The 20,151-nt window shown below is 37.3% G+C and overlaps 1 protein-coding gene across 3 annotated transcripts in view; it reads right to left on the bottom strand.

Moving 5' to 3' along the window:
* Window positions 1-20,151, bottom strand: part of ELP4 (elongator acetyltransferase complex subunit 4) — a 141,142-nt gene that overhangs the window by 86,743 nt on the left and 34,248 nt on the right. For all 3 annotated transcript variants that reach the window (XM_054634787.2, XM_054634788.2, XM_054634791.2), the window contains 3 exons: window positions 19,392-19,531; window positions 13,026-13,110; window positions 7,721-7,909 (listed from right to left, as the gene is read on the bottom strand). In XM_054634787.2, the coding sequence (XP_054490762.2) occupies window positions 7,721-7,909; window positions 13,026-13,110; window positions 19,392-19,531 (414 nt within the window). The remainder of the gene's footprint in view (window positions 1-7,720; window positions 7,910-13,025; window positions 13,111-19,391; window positions 19,532-20,151) is intronic.

Here is a 20,151-nt window from a genome sequence, read left to right as displayed (position 1 = left end):
GAACACAGAAAATATGCCATGCTACAAGTTGGTCATAGGGCAGTATAAAACAGAGATGCAAAAGCAGTCTGAAGAGTGAGTCATGGTACAAAAGAGCCACAACAAAACTGCCAAAATTACATATTTGAAACCAACTGGCTTAACTAAAATCCTATGACTCCATTGGGAGTCACTTATTATAAGAAAAAGGTTCAGGAGTTCCTTTTGTTGCTATTTTGCCTGAAAAAAAAAAAGTCATTGCAGTTTTCTTACCAATTTGGAAAGGCTAACACTCACTGCAACTTTAAGTCTTTAAACATCTGAATCTCATTTTATTCCCAGGTGCCCAAAAAGAACCTGCACTATTATTTCAATTAACAGCACACAAGCATCAAAAGGAACACCTAACTGGTGTTGATAACCAAGTGGCAAGACTCTGAAATACAAAAACCATTTAAAAAACTAATCCCTTATCCAGTACAAAATTATAGGCTGTCATCAGGAGCAGGCTGGCAGAGCTGGGTCCAGATGGGAAACTGGCTGGGCAATAAGGAGAGGTAGGGTGGAAATGATGGGTGGGCTGGAAAGGAAGGGGACCCAAGCAAAGACATGACTGCTCCCTCTGCTGGCAAGGGCCTCCCTGCTTTAATTTTTAACTAATGAGTAGGCATTTCTTTAATTATTTAGGACCTAGCCGATAAATAATGCAGAGTGCTCCTTCCTCAGTCTGTTGCTGTGTGTTTGCACATTTTTGAACTTATGGTGCCCTATTTCACTAGAATAATTTGCCACGGAATTAAGGCTCAGATGGATGTCTAATGGAGAGTTCCAGGCTTTTATATTTTAATTCTTCGTAAAATGAAAAGCAAGATTAGGCTATTTAACCTTCCAAATATTATATTTTACAATGTATGCTCATTTCATATTTAATTTACACATTTCACAATATTACCACAAAGTGCTTGTCATATCTTTCTCCAACAAGGACGCCTTTATGTAGCAGTAAGATGCTATAAAATTAAACATTCTGCAATACAAACATACTAAATGACACATCATACCAAAAATGTATCTTTCTTCCATGAGTAAAATCCATGACTGGTGAATTCAGTGACAGTGTTTGTATTCAAACTGAATTAAAAGAGGAAGATAAGCCATTCATGACTTGATTTGTGATAGAAATTAATAGCTGCAGTAAGAACATTTAGAAAAAAATCTGTTCTAAGATTTTGGCCTACAACCAGAAGCTCCCAGAACAGGAGGGATCAGCTTTTTTTGCCCACTGTTCTCATCTGAATCCTGGCTGCAAAGCTACTCCAGCTCCCAGCTTTCCAGAAGGCTCCATCCCAGGAATCCTCGCCTGCCATTTGGTTTGCTGATTTTAATCTCCCAGGACTTTCTTACAGTGGCTCCACTATGCTGAACTGGCACTTGCTCCTAGAAGTGAGTTATTATTAAACTTGTAGGTCAATTGTGGCACTAACAACTCTTTGGAAGCTTTCAGCCACAGTGTACAATTTGCTGGTCTAATTAAATATTAATTCTAAGTGTTACATTCTGTGGCTAAGAGCTTTTATTTTCCATCATCAGTCTGGAAGAGAAAGAGGTTACAAGGCTAATTTAATTTTTTTTTTTTTCCCTCCTAGCATTAAAGCTTAACTACACGGGCACAAAAACATCATTAAAGATGCAGTATTCCTTTTTATTATGATTATATTCTAATTAATAGAGAATGTCTAAACAAAAAGAGGTAGAACTGGATTCCGAAATTTCAAGATTTTTAAACAACACCAAAAGTTCCCATCAAAACGTTCCTAAGCACACGTTGCACAGGAGTTCAATATTTGGTTCTGTGAAAATCACTTAAGATGGAAATCTTAATGGAAATAAGATGGACATATGCAAGGATTTAAATGTAAAATAGTTTTACACAAAATTTTTCTTCTTTGTTCTGATTCTGAAATAGAACAGATAAACCCTATATTTAATTCTAGTATTTAATTCTAGTCACAGGGCTTTTTTTTTTTCTCTTTTTTTTTCCTCAAGAACCTGAACTTAAGCAAAAAAAAAAAAACCTGCTTTGGAAAAAAAATATGCTACCTTCCATTTTCTAAAAGAATTACTTGCTTAAAGCAATAACTCCTTTGCCCTGTATTATTTGAAGTCACTCTTTTAATCTTTACTTATCAGTGTCCAAATGGGCTCAATAGATGAGCCTCCTCCCTTCTGCTTCCATAACAGTTGTGTCCATGTCTGGACACTGGGCATTATATTAACTGCTTAGTCCAGTAGCCAAAAGATTCCATATGCTTGAACAGATGACTATCTCCATACTGTGATGGGATATTTAACTGTTTAGCTCTGCTGCTGTAGTTCAAAGACTTGGTTCTAAATCTTACCTGATTTTCAAAGGCGTATTTTCAGTTTATGCACCTAAAATGTAAAATAAAATTGCCACCTTGCACGTGCTCCTGCACTTCTCCAGTTTAACGTGTGCATTTTGGGAAAGAGGTTTTTTTAATTAAAGAGAGATGAGGAGGATGTGTCCTTCTAAAAAGTAAAATTTATTAAAATGACAAGGTTGTTTTAGGCATGTCACTTCAACAAACAGCATGACCATTCACCATAATATAGTTAATTTGGTTAACAGACAGCTAGTATGTGGGGACAAAAACATGCTTCAGTTGTATATTGTATTTGTTTTTGAAATAGGTAGTTGTTACCAAATCAGAATTGGTAGTGCCAGAATACAGCTTGTTGGCAACCAAAATCTGATTCTATCAAACCACATAATACTTTTATTTCTTCTACAGCATGGTAAGCAAATACCATCAGCAATAAGAGAAATGAAAGAGAAATACTGTTTCCCAAATTAAATTTTGAATAGGGCACTTCCCTCAGCTTCTTACTCACTCACAATTTTAAAGATGGTTTTATGAATGTTTAAAACCAAAATACTCATACTCATTTGGATAACCCAAAATACCTGCCATAAACTTACAACTCTTGATACCTATTTCTACTGCTGTTAAAATCTGTCTCACATACAACAAAAAACAACACGCAGCATTAAAAAGCAAGTTTAAAAAAATCCAGAAAAATATTAAGACCATTTCATCTTTATGGCTTCTATTTTGCAGCGAAATTTGAAAGCTTCCTTAATTATGATATAAAACCCACATGATGCTGAATCTCAATACAAATCTTTGTGCAGCTACCTCATCAAATACACTTGGAGGTTATTCAGCACTTTACACCAGTGAGCTCTCAGGAATGAGAGCTCTAAGGTAGGCAATCACTCTTAGTTCTTGTCATAGGAATAAGGATTTCAAACTGTGAGAAATTCACCAGCTATAGGAGTTCACATCTTATAATCCTATATTAGCAATGGATTCTTGACTTGGAGTTTAGCTGCTAAATCACTCAGTGTGAACACAAAAGGCTTGGGATGTGAAAAGGTTTGTTTCTGAATTTTTCTACACTGAAACCATCAGTAACTTCTGCACTTGGGTGAATTCAAAACATTAATATTGTAGGAAATTAATTTTTTAACCTACTGGATGAAATAATGAAAATACCTTGCTAAACAGAACTGCAGACTCTGAGGACAGGCTCTGTAAGAAGAGTTATTCAGACTGACTTTTCATTAGTCAATTAATTTCCCTTGGTACATGCTGACTAATATGGTTTTTAGTCCTTAGCAGTAATACCAGCTTTGAGTTCAAAATAAAAGATGGCTTTAACAAGTGCTATGCTTTCCCCACTGAATATAAAAATCTACTGAAAAAAAATCTATTGCTACTTAAGAGATGCAAAATTGGGAAGGACAGGAATAGAATTAAAAACATTCTTTAGTATTTTGAGGGAAAGATGTTCTTGGATTTACCAATGATTTCTAGCAATAAAAAAACCCACAAAACAACGGGAAAATATTTTAAATTATAATTTAGGACTTTTCCATTATGGACCAGTGACATTAAAGCCCATTCATTCACACAATTGCACAAGAATTCTTTTTCTAAATTTAGGTATTTAAATGCACTGATTATCAAAACACAGAAAAAGAATTCTTACTTGTTTTTATAATATTCCTTAAACTTGGAAATTGTAACAACAAATGAAATGCCTCTTCAATCTGCCCTCCTTGATCAATGCTAGATTTTAAAAATGGAAGTAATTTTCCCTTTTCAAATGTACCATATGATTTCTTAGGCACAATGCATTTTCAAGAAGCAGTAGGAAGACTTGAAAAATAACCTTCCATCAACTATTTTAATCACACTTGTAAGTAGCTCAATATTTATTAGCTGACAGACAGTGTAAGATAAGAGGATGTTCAATCGGTAGAAAATATCAATCAAGTAAAAACTTGTCACACATCACCTGAATAAAATTCATATTTGGATAAGTTTTTTATGTCATTTTCTTGAAACCCTCTTCCAGAATAGTGTATTCCTATTTTTGTGGTTGAGAAAAGAGAATTTTCTTTTTTCTTCATGCACTGTTTGCCCTAGAAGTTCCATCAATAAAACCCCCAAAACCTGTGTGCTTTAGTGGACTACAATTTTTTTCCAGTTACTTTGGAAAAACTCCACACACAAACAGACTTTCTTTGTAAACTTGTGTTTTTTAGCAAAATACAGCCTTACAGGACACCATGAATTGTCCCATCGGGCTGGATTAATGAGCATTATCTTTGGATAAATGCAATTCCAAGTTATTAAATCTAAGACAATGGATTGCTGGAATAATGTAAGAGCCACTTTGGTGCATTTGTATCACAGAGGGAAAAACATCAAGAACAAAATCACTATTTAATGTTCTGCAATCACTGAAGAGTCAAACCAGAAATGAGAATTTAGGGAAAGTGAACCAACAATAATAGCAATACTGTTTATCTAAAAAGGTAAGCGACTGTTTAGAAACATATTAAGAAGACAGCATGAGAAAAACTGCAAACCAGAATACAGAAAATATTAAATAGGAGGATCATTTTAATGCCTCACCAGCCAAAAAAAAAAAATGGAGAAAGCATGAAAGGTAAAGGCAAAATTAAACTTTCTGAAAAAGAAAGAAACCAGGCAGAGTCAATTTGTGAACTCCCTGTCACAGTACAACATGCAAAGTATTTGGCAAAATACAGGAAAAAAAACAATTAAAAAAATATATGCATTTTTCATATACTTCATATAAAAACCAGAATTAGTCTGGGCTGAAAATAATCTGCCCCTGTCAAAAATCAGTACCACCAATTGTTTTATTTCTTCTTCACTGGAGTAACTAGTACTGGAGATTGACAGAGACAAGATAAGTTATGTCACTACCAAAAATGTACTTTTTCATGACAAAGCAGGTAAAGACAAAGCTAATTTTTTGTATCTGTCACCCCAACAAAACTTTGATTAAATGTGATTTTGAACTTACATGTCCTTCATGAAAATTACACGCGTGAAGAATTTACGTGGAGGCCACCCAATTAATTTAGTTAGGGGCTGAACTACAACCTGGGAAGCAGAGGAACTATTAGAGTAGTACTAGAGTAGTTCAGGGGAAAAAAAATGGGGAATTTACTACATCTTCAGGAAAACAGTGTGAATTCTCTGCGTGTTCAGTGCACTGACTCGAATATTCGACAGATAAAGCACGTGCTAGAGCTGGCTGACGGAATTAAACATAAATACACTTGGAAATAAAGGAAAAAGCTCCCCGTGTCTCCCTGTGCTGGGGAGAGGAGGTGTTTTCCTGACTGAGTGAGCGCAGCAGCGAGGAGAGGAGCCATGCAGAGGGAAGGAGAGCAGCTGCTGTGATCACCAGGCAGCCCCGCACATGTTGGGCTGCGCTGGGCAGCATCCCCAATTATCGGTGCCAGGGAGGCTGCACACACGCTCCCAGGGGCTCCCTGACAGGCTGCTGGGAGAGGCCAGCAAGCACACAGCAGGGCTCTGGGAACCCACTGCTCTGGGCTGCCAGGGACCCCCAGCAGCTCTGCTCCTCCTAAGGACAGCTCTCTCCACAGCACGCTGCTTAAAGGGTACACCCACTTCCAAAGTCTCAAAAAAAAAAATTAAATTAATGCTCCTGGTTGTTTGAGACAGCTAGGCAAAGATTCTGCACGTTCTGTACATTTATTTTTTTTTAATTCAGGATTTCCCAGCACTTACTGTTAAAATTAAAAACTCAGTTATTTAAAAAATGAGGTAGAATTTCAATTCTAACTCCCTGAAATTTATACATTTTCTTTTTTCTTCCTGCACTGTTTGCCCTAGAAATTTCATCGATATAATCACCTTCTTGAGTAAGTTTGAAGCAACCTTTAGTTTCTGTCTTAGAGACACTTCTGTGCTTCTTTAAAATACAAACATTCTTTTTATTGGCATGGTATATAAAGAAGACCATGATGGAAATATATCCCAATTATGGACAGGCAATTCCAGTGTCTAAGAAGTAGGATCATAGTTTTTACATTCACAAATTCTATTTCTTGCATTAAATTTAACTGCCTCACTTTCTGAAGGCAGACAGCAACCTAATATTTAAAAATATTAAGTAAGGAGGTAGAGGTATGTACTGTAAGAGAAATATTCACACAATTTTGACTACAATATAAAACCAGAAAATCAACCTCCTTTATTTTTGAAGGATTAATTGCATTGGTATTTAAATAAATAACATTTGCTGGTATTCAAAGACCTTTAACAAAATGCAGTAGGTGTGAGTCATGTACCTACCTAAGCCAGGATTTCATCTATTGATAAACTCACCAAACTATGAAAATGTTTTGCATAATATGAGGTTTTATCCAGTACTTTTTTACTATGATCAAATCAAATATACAAAATTATAGGCTTTCTGCTCATTGTGAATAATAATATTTTTGCTTTTGTAAGTTACACTTACAGAACAAAAGACTATCTACATTTTTCCTTTTGCTAAAAAAGTTTATTTTCAGAAGATATATTGAAGTCTCTGTATACTAACATGAACAATGCTGTTAATTGCTTCTGATTTTGCAGAAATCAGAAATTTGCAGCTGGGAAAATGACTTGTGCCATAACTGGTTTGCTCCTAGTCCCAGTATAAGAGGATATCAGAATTATAGAGCAAATCTATACCCTTAAAAACAAGATGAGATATCACTATAATGAGCATTTTAGAGAAAGACAGAGAACTGAAAAGCCTTATATTGATACTCCATAAAGCATTTTGAAAGCACTTTTGAAAGTACATAAACATGTTGTAAAAATGATTGAAAAAGATATTACTATAGATACTTGCATTTTTACAGTTTCTGAAATTTTGACAATTTTTAAAAAAAGGAATAAGACCAACGTTTGGCATAACTGTCCCTAAAATTCATAACTGGGCAACTTTTTTGTGTCATTTTCTTGAAACCCTCTTCCAGAATAATGTATTCCTATTTTTGTGCTTGAGAAAAGAGAATTTTCTTTTTCCTTCATGCACTGCTTGCCCTCGAAGTTCCATCAATAAAACCCCCAAAACCTGTGTGCTTTAGTGGACAATTAAATAAAATAATTTCATACTTAGCTCTTTGTAGATTTTGCAGCAGGACTCTCCCACAAAAGCATAAGATACAGTCACATTTTAAGTTCACACTTTGAACAAAAAGACATTAAAAATGCCCAGAACTGCCTTTTTTTTTTTTTTTTTTCTTTACCATAGGCTTTAAAGTTTTGCTGAGTGCTGTGGCAGCTCTGGAAGCCAGAGAAAGCAGCATTCCTACCTGGATGAGGTGAGCAGGCACTGTGATGATGCAGGCAGACAGGGATTTCCTGAGCAGGCCACGCAGGACATAGAGGAATTTGGTCAGGCTCTGAGGATCCTCGGGAGCATCACTGCAACAAACATCATCACCCCACAAGATGGAACCCAGGCTCTGAATGCCTATCCTCAAAACATTCCTTTGTTTTTTCTGTTTGGGAAAAAAAATATAAAAAAATTAAAAAGTTGTTATTTTTTAAACGCTAGGAGGAATACAATTTCTAGAATGCATGTCCATAATAACTGTTTTATGTAATCACAGTAATCTCTGTCAATCTTAGGAAAATTGCAAATGGAATGGGATTTTTTTTCACTGCTTAGGTACCATGGATAATCTAATAGACACATGGAAATACTGAGAACTACTAATTTGTATTTTTTAACCAGCTAAATATAAGTATATTCTGAAATAAAATCTAGTAACACTAGGGCATTTTACATCCTTTCTACCCTCCATCACTAAAAACCATGTAGAAGAGTATTTGCTCCCAGTTCTAAGGCAGCCTGCTGGAGTAATCAAACACAACTTCTCCCTCTATTTTCACCTTTCTGCTGTGTCACTTTCATAGCCTGACTGTTGCACGGTCTGCTTCAGATCCACTTTTTCTGCTCCTTCTGAGAGAACAAGGCCAGTGCTTTGCTCACCAACACAGGTCCCTGCCACTACCTTAGAAGTCTCCAAGTATCATTTATGTCCCTTTCTTCTTCCCACTAAGTTGTAGCCACAGCTGTGGAAACACAGTGTGTGATGGGGACAGATGGTCCCTTAAGGACCCCACCTTGACATGAGAGTTTCTGCCCTGCTTTAGAGGCAGTGGCCAAGATAAAGCTCCATTTCTGAAGGGACAGATGATGCAGTCAAAGTTTTAATTTGTTTATGCAAAATAAAATGTTCTCTCTCATGATGACAACTGTCATTTCTGCTTGTTTGATGTGACCCTTCCTGGTGGTCTTTGGAAAGGATTTTAGATATATTTTCTATCAATGGCTGAAAGACAAGGAACTTCCTCATTGAAAGACTTCCTGCACAAGGTAAGAAAGAAACATTTCTAGAGTTCAGGTTTCATACTTGAAGACCAGCTTTCTTTAATTAAACACACACACACACGTATAAATATTAGTTTTGATATGTAAAAGCTTGCAGGTACTTCTCACTAGAGAAAAGTGTTTTGATAAACTGCACTGATGCCTCAGGTTTAGCTTTTCTATTTTTCCCATTCTGTGCTGCTTTAGTGTGTGGGTCTGGGCTTCACATTCAGGGATGGTGAGCTCTGTGCACAGAGCAGGGAGACAAAACAATTCCTGCTCCAGCTGGGCACCAAGGACAAATGATCCCAATCTCAGCCCCAAGAGCACAAACCCCGTGGGCTGCAGAGAGAAAAACAAGCAGGGTGGGACTGCAGGGGCTAAAGCTGGAATGGGACAATGAACTGCAAGATGCAAATGGAGCAGAACTGATCCAAGGGAGAGAGCCCGGGAGCGCTGGTGCATTTTGGGGCCATTTTGGTTCATCTTGGGTGCAGGCCTGGCTGGGCTCTGGTGCTGCCCAAGGTGGATCCATGGAGGAGATGCTTTGAATCCATCCCTGCTTGATTCTTTAGCTCTGCCCAGCCTCTGCTCTAGGGCAGCCTGCACAAGGCATCAGTAGCTATTGATTTCCAACAGCTAGAATAAACAGCAACTCTCAAGCACAAACCATGGCACAGCTGCTCTGGAAATCCAGAGGAAAGGTTTGGGCAAGACAAGAGGCTGCTCTTCCAAAAGCTTCCCCACCCATGTTGGGTAGGCAGAGCCTGTGAGACACAGTCAGCCCCACATGGCTCTGCTTTTATCCACTTGTGTGTCTCACCCAGGGAGCTGATCTGCCAACTCACTCCCAGTCCCTGGGGAAGCAATCTGTGCTTCAACTCTGGCTTCTTTAGTCTCAGGCTTTGCAGCTTTTAAGATTTAATTACAAAAAGTGAACTTTTTACACCACTGTATGAAGATCAGGACAACAGTACAGGATAAGACAACACTTCTCTATATGGTGTCCTCTCGGATTAGGTGTTCAGTTTTAAAAAGAATAGCAAAAAAGAGAAGTTTTGGTCTAATATTATTTAATTACTTCTGATCAGAGCAGATTCAGGCACTTCTTGATGCGCACTTAAGCAACAGGAAAAAAAAACAGCAGGCATTTAAGAAAATTGTTTTATCCAGATATCATGGACATTAACCAGGTAGAGGAAGCATTAAAGTATTTCAAAATTTCAATACAAACATAGATAAAACTTACAGAAACTTTTTAAATGAGAAAAATATTTTTTTCTTATGAGGAACATCTGTAAGAACAACATACAGAGGAAAGAACTGTTCTCTTAATGGAGAGAGGATGACAGATGCTTATTTCACAACATCAAATCATAAGAGCAGTAAAAGATAAAGCTATTCAGACACCTGATAATATCAGATGTATTTATTTGGCCAGTAATAGAACTTCTATCAGCATAATTTGTTATACAAAAAGATACATACTAATATACATAATATATATAATTTATTTCTATTTTAGTTTATTATGCCAAAACTGAAATATAAGAAAAGTATAAGTCTAATATTCTCCCACAAACAGCCTCCTGTAAAGAGTATGGTAACATTTTTTAAAATGCACCACTAGATCTTTAATATTCACATTAGCCTGGAAGTTTGGATTTATTTTGTAATTTAAAAAAAATGTAATTCTTGTAACAGTGTTTGATTTGGCAGCAGAAATTCTGATTATGAAGAATTCAGAAAACCCAACTCCATGCCAACAACAACAAAAAAAAAATCCCCCCCAACTATTACCCTGAAAGCCTCCAAAGTACACAAAATTAATGTTAGGAAATAGTTGCCTATTAAACCTCTGGTGTCAAACATGAAAACCCCAAAACATTCTGAAACAAAGAGGTGCCATTCCATATAACTTAATACCACGATCAACTTGTAAAGGATTCCCACTTAAGGATCAATAGCAGAGTAAGTGGGAGGCTTTAGAAAGGCTGTAAACCTGATGCTTGTATTTGTAGCTTCTAGGTAATTCAAACTCTGACGTTCCATATATAATCTAATTATTAAATATTATGAACTATTAACTAATGTTAACTGAGTGTACTAGGTCCTAGAGATGCCTGAGTGTTTTATCAAAGGCTACCAAACCTCTAATGGTGGTTTTCACTTATTTTCCCAATTGTGTCAAACCATCTCTCCGCTGGGATGAGTCACATCCTGCTCAGTTTTCTTCAAATAAAGGAGTAAATCTAAGTATCATTGGCAAATTGATGTGAAAGCAGCCAAAAAATATCTGAAAGTTTTGCCAGTCAAGTACAGGATTATTTGAGGGTGGGAGTACAGGCACAAACGTCTCAGAAGCTTTTATGATTATATATGGCAATTATACACAGGTCCAGAAAGATACAGGCTGCTACTTACTCTACAATCTTCACTCCTGCCTACTTACAAAGCACTTTAGAGAGCTCAGTAAATGAAATGAAATGAAATAGCAAGGAATTGCTCAGAGATTTGGCAAATAAAAGATCCAAGGTGTGTTCCAGGCCACTGCTACATTCAAGTCTGGCCACATTTTTAAGAAGTGTGTATTATACAAGGCTTCTAAATGTACAAAATTTGACTGTACAAAGAAAGATGCAAGGAGAAGGTGGGATATTAAAAGAAAATAACAGAAACCACTCCAGGAAATTGTTTGCCTTGCCTCCCTTGAAACAGAAAGAACTACATAGTGCTAATGGCTTTCTAGATCAATAAACTGGCCTGAAAAATAACTTTTAAAGTTTCACCTTTGAAATTTATATGTATTATTGAGCAAACATACACTGTTAGATTCATCCCAGTTAAAGTTCAGGTTTTGTTTTATTGACACTAGTAAGTCATTTTGAAACAATTGACAAAAACCAGAGAAAATAATGATCGGTGATGTTGAATTTTTGCAAGCAAAAAAACCACCCAAGTGCTGGCTCTGAAAAACCTGCATTTTCTTTTCTCTAAGTGCATGTATAAAGAAAACTAAGCAATAAGAGGCTGATGTCTTGGGCAGGAGGCTGGCTGGGGGCTGGCAGGGTGTTTGTGTCACCCAGGGCTCTGAGGCAGGAGGAGCATCCCCGTGCAGCACGGGAGGATGACACACATCCCTGTTGCCATGGCTACCGTGGGGAGAGGGGCCTGGCAGGGACCAATGGCCTTCTCCAGGCTGGCACTGCCACCGAGGGGAGGGCAAAACCCTCCCAGACATCTCGGCTGAGCACAAGCAGCGACATTTACACACGAGGGCTCGGTGCAGGTAACGCTCCCAAACCCCACTGGCAGGCAGGAAAACAGCCTCTCCTGCATCATCTCCCTGCAAAAATCATTCCCAAGCTATTCCAGCGATTCAGGCAGGTCTTGATGTGCACTTAAGCAACAGGAAAAAAACCCTAATATTCCTAAGATATTGAATTTGAATTAAATAATTTCAGGCTCTCCAGAGTCTATGTTAATTGGCTTCTACTGCAGTGACATTTCAATGGTACAGCAATAATTACCTTTCAATTGAGCATCAATCTGTCCAATTTATTATATTATTTCCATCAGCTCCAAAGAACTGCCATGTTGCTGAATACGACAGAGAATAACTTATAGGGCACTTCTCAAATTAGAAAAGGTCTTCCAGCCTATGTTGTTACACTTAAAGTGTTTTTGATTCCCACATTTTATACACTATGAAGAGTACAGAGATTTTTGGAAGGCTGATAAGCTGATTGATAAATTGAAATAGCATTCTTATTTCTTAATTTCTCCTTCAATGCTCACCACATAAAGATGCTACCATTTAATCAAGTAAAAAATTCACACCAGTTAAAGCAACAATTAAAAAAACCTGAACTTTCAGGGGTAAATGTTTAACCTCAAGAATCTTGAGCAGAGTATGCTAAAGCTATAATTTGAAAAACAAATATTGTAGATGAAAATGTAATTTGCTTCTTTCCATTATATTTGGCCATTCTTTTATTAACTAATTGAACAAAAGAGGCATTTTACTAATGCTGCCTTACATTTCTTTCTCTGCATATCTGTAACAGGTAAAAACTCAAAAAAAAACCCTTAAAACATGAACAACACTATCTACTTTGCTTGTTTACTTTACCAATGTTTAGAAACAATTTGTTCCTTAATAATTTGTCCAAGACCTTGTGCAAGAAAAGCAAGAAAAGAATAGTTAGAGGATTAAAGAGGAGTGTGAGGGTGTTCAGTACCTGGGGATCAGAGCCATCAAAGCCCTCCTGGGAAATGATCCTCTGAATGGACTGAAGCAGCCTTACATAAGCACTGTTCATATTCCTGTTGGGAAGCAGAAATATTTTAGTTACAATTGCAATATTCTCCTATAAGTCTCTAACAGCTGTATAAAAAATAAATATGAACAGATGCAGCTCTCAGTGCAAGTGTCACCTGGAAAAGAGGTGTCAGAGAAGGAAAAAAAACCCCAAAACCTCTTTGAATAAAGTTGACATTATAAGCAGTTGTGATTGCTTCACATTAACTAGTTCAGGGCTCAGACATTTAGTGAAAGCTAAAGTCTCTAGGGATTAAGATAACTTAATTATGTCAGGCTCACTTACATCTAGAAGATTAATGATTTAATGTATCAATTAAAGTTGAAGCCATTCCAGCCCAGTACTAATCTTCTGTGACTGACAGAGATCTACCCAGTTGTGATTCCAAGTATACCTAATCAATGCCCTGATGAACAGAGTTGACTTCCTATGAAAATCTTCATGTATTTTCACAGCTTTATTTGCATGACAGCAAAATTGCGAGGTAGCATTTACTCTATGTATTGTTTAGAAAATATAACATTCAGAAAAATAAACAAAAGCAAACCAATGGCTAAAAATGGATTTAAGCAGACTTAACACAAAATGAAGGTTCAGCAAATCATCTTGTCAGACTTAGAAGCTCTTTACTTTCAAAGAACAATTCAGGTGCTCACTTCTAAAAGAGAAATTTTTTTCTTAAATCCCATGGACCACACAGGGTTGAGTATCTGGGCTGATTCAGGTTCCCCATTGCAACTTAAGCCCTTCTATCTATTCTGTCTTTGACATTTTCTTCCAGTCTCATCAAGGGTCGAGGATTCAAACCTCTTGCTGTATTTCTTTGGACATACACCAGGTTATTTTGAAAATTTTGCCTTTAAAAATATTCTTGTTGGCTCCATAATTTATGTGTCTGGTAACAGCTCAGGCTGGAAGGCACCTTGAGAGACCACCTGGCCCAAATATTAATGAAATATTATTATTAATATTATTCCCATTACTTTACTAAGAGCCTAGACTGTTATCCAAATTCATTTTACTGATGAATAAACCCAAATAAACTCGCTTTCATCCCTTGGCACAGGAGAGAATTCAACTTTTCTGAGAAGCATGTAAGAATTGCAATGATCTCTCTTTTGCACCATTGCTTCAACTCAAAAATGTGTGCTTTCTTTAAGGAAACAGTATCCATACAACCCCAACCCTCAAATATACTTGAGTTATAAACATCTACAATCAAAAAAAGTCATGTGGTCCTAAGAAATGTGAGTTTTGAAACAATCAATATCAAAAAACACTAAGAGATGACCTTTCTCTCATATGAACACAAAGGAGAGCTTCCAAATCAAACTCTGGGTTTGTTTCAGATTTAATACCCAAGAAAGCTACTGGCTAAACTGATGCACTTTAATAATTTAATACCTGTTATGAAATTCAGACCTGCAAATTAACTGGCAGTGCATGATCTCAACCTGATATGTCATGCATAAAGTCTGCCTTGCTATACAAAAAAAAGCAAGTTGAACTTCTCAAGTCCATTACTTTCCCAGTGCTCAGTTGCAAAAGGAATGGCTATTAAATGTTCTGCCTACACTGTGTGGCAGCTGTCCAGTTCACAGGGTGAACTTTAGCCCCCCCACAGCAGCCAAAATTCTCTCTCTCTGTGTTTTTGCATTATCACAACAGATAATATTTTATTTTGCTAGAGAATGTACTGCAATCAAAATATTTGCTGATTTCTGATTCATTCCTAACTTGTTTTTAAAAGCTAGTGGATAAAAGATAACCAAATATAATAAAATAACCAAAGCACTTGCAGCATTAAAGGGTCTCAAAACTAAAACAAAGAAATAAAATAGATCTTCAATTAATCTACCAGAAAGAGATTTGCAGCAAAGAAAGAATTTTAAAAAATCATGTAGTATGTGTAGATTTTTAAAAAATGTCAAAACAGGTGCTTTTCTATCTCTTTCTAAAATATTAATGGTTTCCTTGAATTTGACCCATCTTATGTAAATAAGAACATGAAAGATATTGTAGAAGCACTGTTTATAAAAGCAAGTTGCATTACCCTTCTGGCAATGTTTGTCACAATATTTAAGGAAGGAAATAAGATATTTCTTATTTTCCAATTTCTAGTCTTTTTTTGGTTTTGTTGCTAAACACAATTTGATGTTGATAATGAGTTTAAACAATTCCTCCTTAACTCTTTTTTTTGTTTACCACTTTAGTAATGGGTAAAGCAGGAGCTGGCAAGAAGGTATCCTGGTTACAACAAAGGCTCTGACTTCTCTGCTGATAGTTTCCAAGCACTTAACAAAGGTGAGGTTATCAAGGGCATGACAAATAGCCTTGTTATGGAAAAGGAGACTCCATTAGGCAAGACAGTCAAACCCGTTTTATCTAAATTTATTGGTAAATCCAATCTCTAGATAAATTAATTCTTTTTTCAAATGCACGTACTTTCTCAAGGTAAGAGTTACAAGTGCTACTGAGAAACTACAGCTTAATTATTCTGGGTCTTTTGATTACCAAACCTTCTTGTTTGGTAATTGCCCTGAAGAAGGAGGCTGAGAGCAGAGATGGAAAATAAGGACCACCAGAGAGGATATTCCTGCTTCCTGCTGGGCACCATCTCCAGCAGTGCAGCGACCAGGAATATCCTGGCAACAACCACTGCACAGCAGCTCCTGTCAGCCACACATCCCTGTAAACCAGCACACAACTGCCCTTCCCCAGCATAAAAGTGAGATAAGACAGGGAGGGTTTATGTCTTCTTCTGCCACCCAACACCCAGGCCCATTTACTGCTTCCTTTAGCAGCACTGGCTTCAGTTAATTTTTAGCATGGGGAAATGAACTTCTGTCCACCTTGAGTGATTATCCCAAGGGAACCCTGTGGTCTAACTCAGCCATCAGGTCCCAGGACTGCAGGAAGGAGAGCAAACACGGCTATTGAGTGTTATACCTGCACTGTCTGGCAGGTGCCAGTTTATAGGGTAACACTTTGCCCCTGCCTCTATCAAAAACCAGGTACACACACACGTGAAAACACAGGAAACAAAAGCAAGACTGATCCACCCAAATGATATTGAAAACCTCCAAAACTCATTTTTAAATGCAAAGAAAAGATCAGTCTTAATCTAATTAGGCAAAAAAAAAAAAAAAAAATCACCTTTCTTTCCAAGTCCATAAAGAAACCAACTGCTTGTGTGGATAGCCAGAGAGGGACATTATATATAAATATACATGATTTCTCAAAAGGGCCAAGAGTTTCTGGCCTATATAAATTCCCTTCATCTCTGATCCTGCAAGGGAAATTCTGAAATTATCTAAAAAATACATTAGCTTCAACTACAGAGACAGTTCACTCACTGAGAAACAGGTGAAATAAAATGGATTTCTTTTTTGGATTTAATTTCATTTAATCACATCATGACTAATGTGAATTAAAGAATCACAAACACAGGGATGAAAAGTTAGTCTGACAGATGTTTACCTAGCTTGTCCTCAAAAATTTTCAGTGATGGAGATTCTACAATACTCCAGTCTGCAAGGCAACTTCTTGTGCAAATCATTAGAAAAACATCTCCATATTTCCTGCCTTTATTTCTACCATATTTACTGCAGCCCATGATTGCAGAAGAGAGAGTTGCATCCTCTGCATGTCAGCTTTTAACTCTGCTTCCATTTTTCCAAGAACTTCCATTCTCCTTTTTAAGCCTATTATCAGGGACTGTAATTTTGAAAAATTCTTCCTTCCCACCTTCTCTTAACACTAACCTAGTACCACCTTTTTAAAATAGGGAATCGAAAACCTACTGTGTTTGTGGTCAATAATCAAACTTAGAAGACAAATGAGCTACTGTAAAGAAAGAGACTTACACAACTCTACATCCCCCACAGATTTCCAAGAGTTTGGTATTCCCAGTGTGGTCTCTGTTCCTCCCTGTCATATATCATGTAGTTTTTAGACTGCATGACAATGTTTGGAATGGTGGCTGGCTGTTACTTTGGTACCTGCCTTTACTCCCAACACCACAATTCCTTCATTTCCTTGGGAGGGGCTTCTTGAAGGAGACCCATGTTGAGGTGGCAGGGAGAGGAAAAGGAGATAAGCCTTCCAAAGGCCACCTTTATCTGTTCATCTTCCTCACCTCATCACCCTGTGCTCTACTAATTTGTCAAGAAAATTACACAAATCCAATCTTTCTGTTAGATTTAAACTAAAGAAAAAAAGAGTAGAACTCCCATGGTTAAGAAAGATGCATTTTTATCAGGCTGGCACACAAGCACAATATCAGCATTAAACAGGGTTTATAAAATCAAATGCATAAAGTCCATTCCTGATGAGTTAATTTGATTTTAATGTAAAATGAACTAATACTTGACAGCCATATAGTTAGTGGATGAGTCACAACATTCTCATTAGCTAGAGAAGAGAAAGGGAGTTAAATTGCTCAGTAACTGTAACAACACTTGCAACCTGTCAGATTTTTTTTGTGTCCATCCTCTATTGCTCTGCTACTAAAAATTAAAAATTATAACATTAACATATAAACAAAATTGGTTCAAATACTAATATAGAAAGAAGTTCCCTGCTTTGACCTAAAATCGGGGTTTTTTTACACTATCACAAGAATTTACTTCACAAAGCAGAGACATTTGATCATGTAACACAGAACAAATTAGAGAGAGACTTGACTTTTGCTTTGCTACAGCTCTAAGAAAGGTGGCTCATACTGCACTTCTTTCATAAATCTGAGGTTGTATATGAGTGCACTGCAGTGGAAATCAATCCCAGTCAATCCCACACTGCCTCCAGAAGCTGACCCTATACACTGGGATCTATAAAGCTAGGTTTCATATGAATTATATAAATTACACTATTATATAAATTCAGGGACTGGGCTGGACAAAGAAATTGCTGGCCCAGCCTTGATGTTTGACTTGACTTGAAGTGTCTCCAAGAAAGACACAATGGATGTGTGTGTCTACAGGCTAAGAGGAGTCTTTGCTACTGTCACTCATTTTCTCTCAGTCTTCCTTAATTCCCTACTGACAGCCATAAACATAATGAGTTATTCATTCCAAGGAGAGCTTGAATAGGAAATGTTTTGCAAGATGTAATTAGTGATTGTAATTTTATTCACAGCATATTGCATTTTCCTTAGGTGAAGCTGTAGGATGTAAGAAGCAAAAGCACATCATCAAGTAATCTGATCTAGCACTCTGAGCTATGTAGGTCAAGGATGGCCTGTCTCCTAAGCCCTGCAAACTGCAGAGATCCTTTTAAGGCTGATAGCCACCTGACAAGCCCATCTCTGAGCTGCTGGGGCACGCTGCTCAGGGAGGGTTCCAGCCAGACAGGAACAGCTCTCCCAGTCCCCACACCGGGCTGTCAGCAGGGCTGGGTTCACATGCAGCCAGGCTGTCCTAGTAATGTCTGCCTTAATTGTCACTGCCAACCTGCTCCCTCCCCTGCCAGCTTTCAGCTTCCTCATCCTCTGGCTGGATTGGGATTGAAGGCACTTGAGAGGACAGTTCATGTTCAGACTCAGGTGTTTATTATTTCTCATCTATGTTACAGTCTCACAGGCAGTGAGTTCTGCAGTTCTTCACTAACAAGGCACAAAATGGCTAACTATCTTTTGTTATAAGGCCTTTTAAGGCTAAACTGTCCAATTAAGAAATGACACCTAAATTATTTTCACTTTTAACCCAATAACAAATCACTTGAAGTCCACAATGTGGAGTTTCCTGTCCAAATACACAAAACCACCCAAACCCAAGGAGAAGAAGGTGAAGAAGAAGGACCAGCCTCCACCCTAAAACCTCCATCTTGCTTTACATGTATTACTATATTCTAAAATCCTAAACTCTAAGTTTCCCCCCCTGTGATATTACACATTCTATTCAAACTCCACACCCACAATCCCAGTTCCGTCATTCCATTTTGGAAGCCTTCTCCACAGCCTCAGGTCAAATGCAGTGTTCTCTTGGGGGTCAGTGCCTGCCAGCACAGAAAGTCTGAAATTCTCAGCATACACTCCCCCAGGTGGGAGCAGAGCTCTGAGCTGTCCCTGTGCCACTCCAGGTGGGTGGCACTGAGTGGCACCCATGGCCAAACTGCTCGTGACACCCCCTCCATCACCACAGCAAGTGCAGACCCAAAATCATTTATTTTAGACCCAAAATCATTTATTTTAGACCCAAAATCATTTATTTTAGACCCAATTATCATTTCCTGCCAATATGCATGCAAAATCTTAACACACAACAGAACCGTGGTGACAAAACTTACCATGTTTTCATTTTAGGCTCAAAAGGCAATTCTTCATGGAGGTAAAAACTGTGCAGTTTCACAGACTGATACAGTTCTGGAGACATTTTTTTAGAAACGTCATAATAATGGCCAAACTTTGTATATGTTGTTGGGCTGGTCTGTGGAAACAACAGTACTGATTACAATCTTAAACTATTATCTGTCAAAGGAAAGTAATTCACTAGCAATGCACTTCAAACCTCTGGTTTTTTCCCATTCAGTCTAAATAAAAGCTTAAAGTAGAAAAACATTATAATAATTACTACTAAGTTTTCATTCCCCCATTGTCATACTTGAATGTGAATCTTTGACACAGAGTTCAACCTCTACTATTCCAAGCTGCAGCACCAAAGTGAAGCCAGATAATTAAAAGAATGTATTTTTTGCACATGTTCTAGACAGATGATCACAAATTTGCAGAAGCCAGATCTATGATATCAGCAGAACATCATGTATTCAGCCTCTTTGATTTTTCAGTCTCTGACAATTATATGGGTGCTACAGAAATGTTTTCAGCTGACTTGGAAAATTTTTCTCTTTATTTATGATCAGTGAAAAAACCAACCATTGCATCTTCATATAAGTGATTTTAATAGAAAAATAAAAAATAGTTTAAAATTATTTTCAGTTCCTTGAAAATCAAATAAACAGTAGGCTGAGTTATTACATGCAATAACTATGATTTGCTATAATGAAGATACATTTTCTTCAGATCTTAAGTTTGGTATACGAAACACCA

Source organism: Agelaius phoeniceus, chromosome 6 (genome assembly GCF_051311805.1).
Source record: "Agelaius phoeniceus isolate bAgePho1 chromosome 6, bAgePho1.hap1, whole genome shotgun sequence".
Taxonomy (NCBI): Eukaryota; Metazoa; Chordata; class Aves; order Passeriformes; family Icteridae; genus Agelaius; species Agelaius phoeniceus.
Note: the sequence above shows the minus strand (reverse complement) of the source record. Positions and strands in the feature narration are given on the sequence as shown.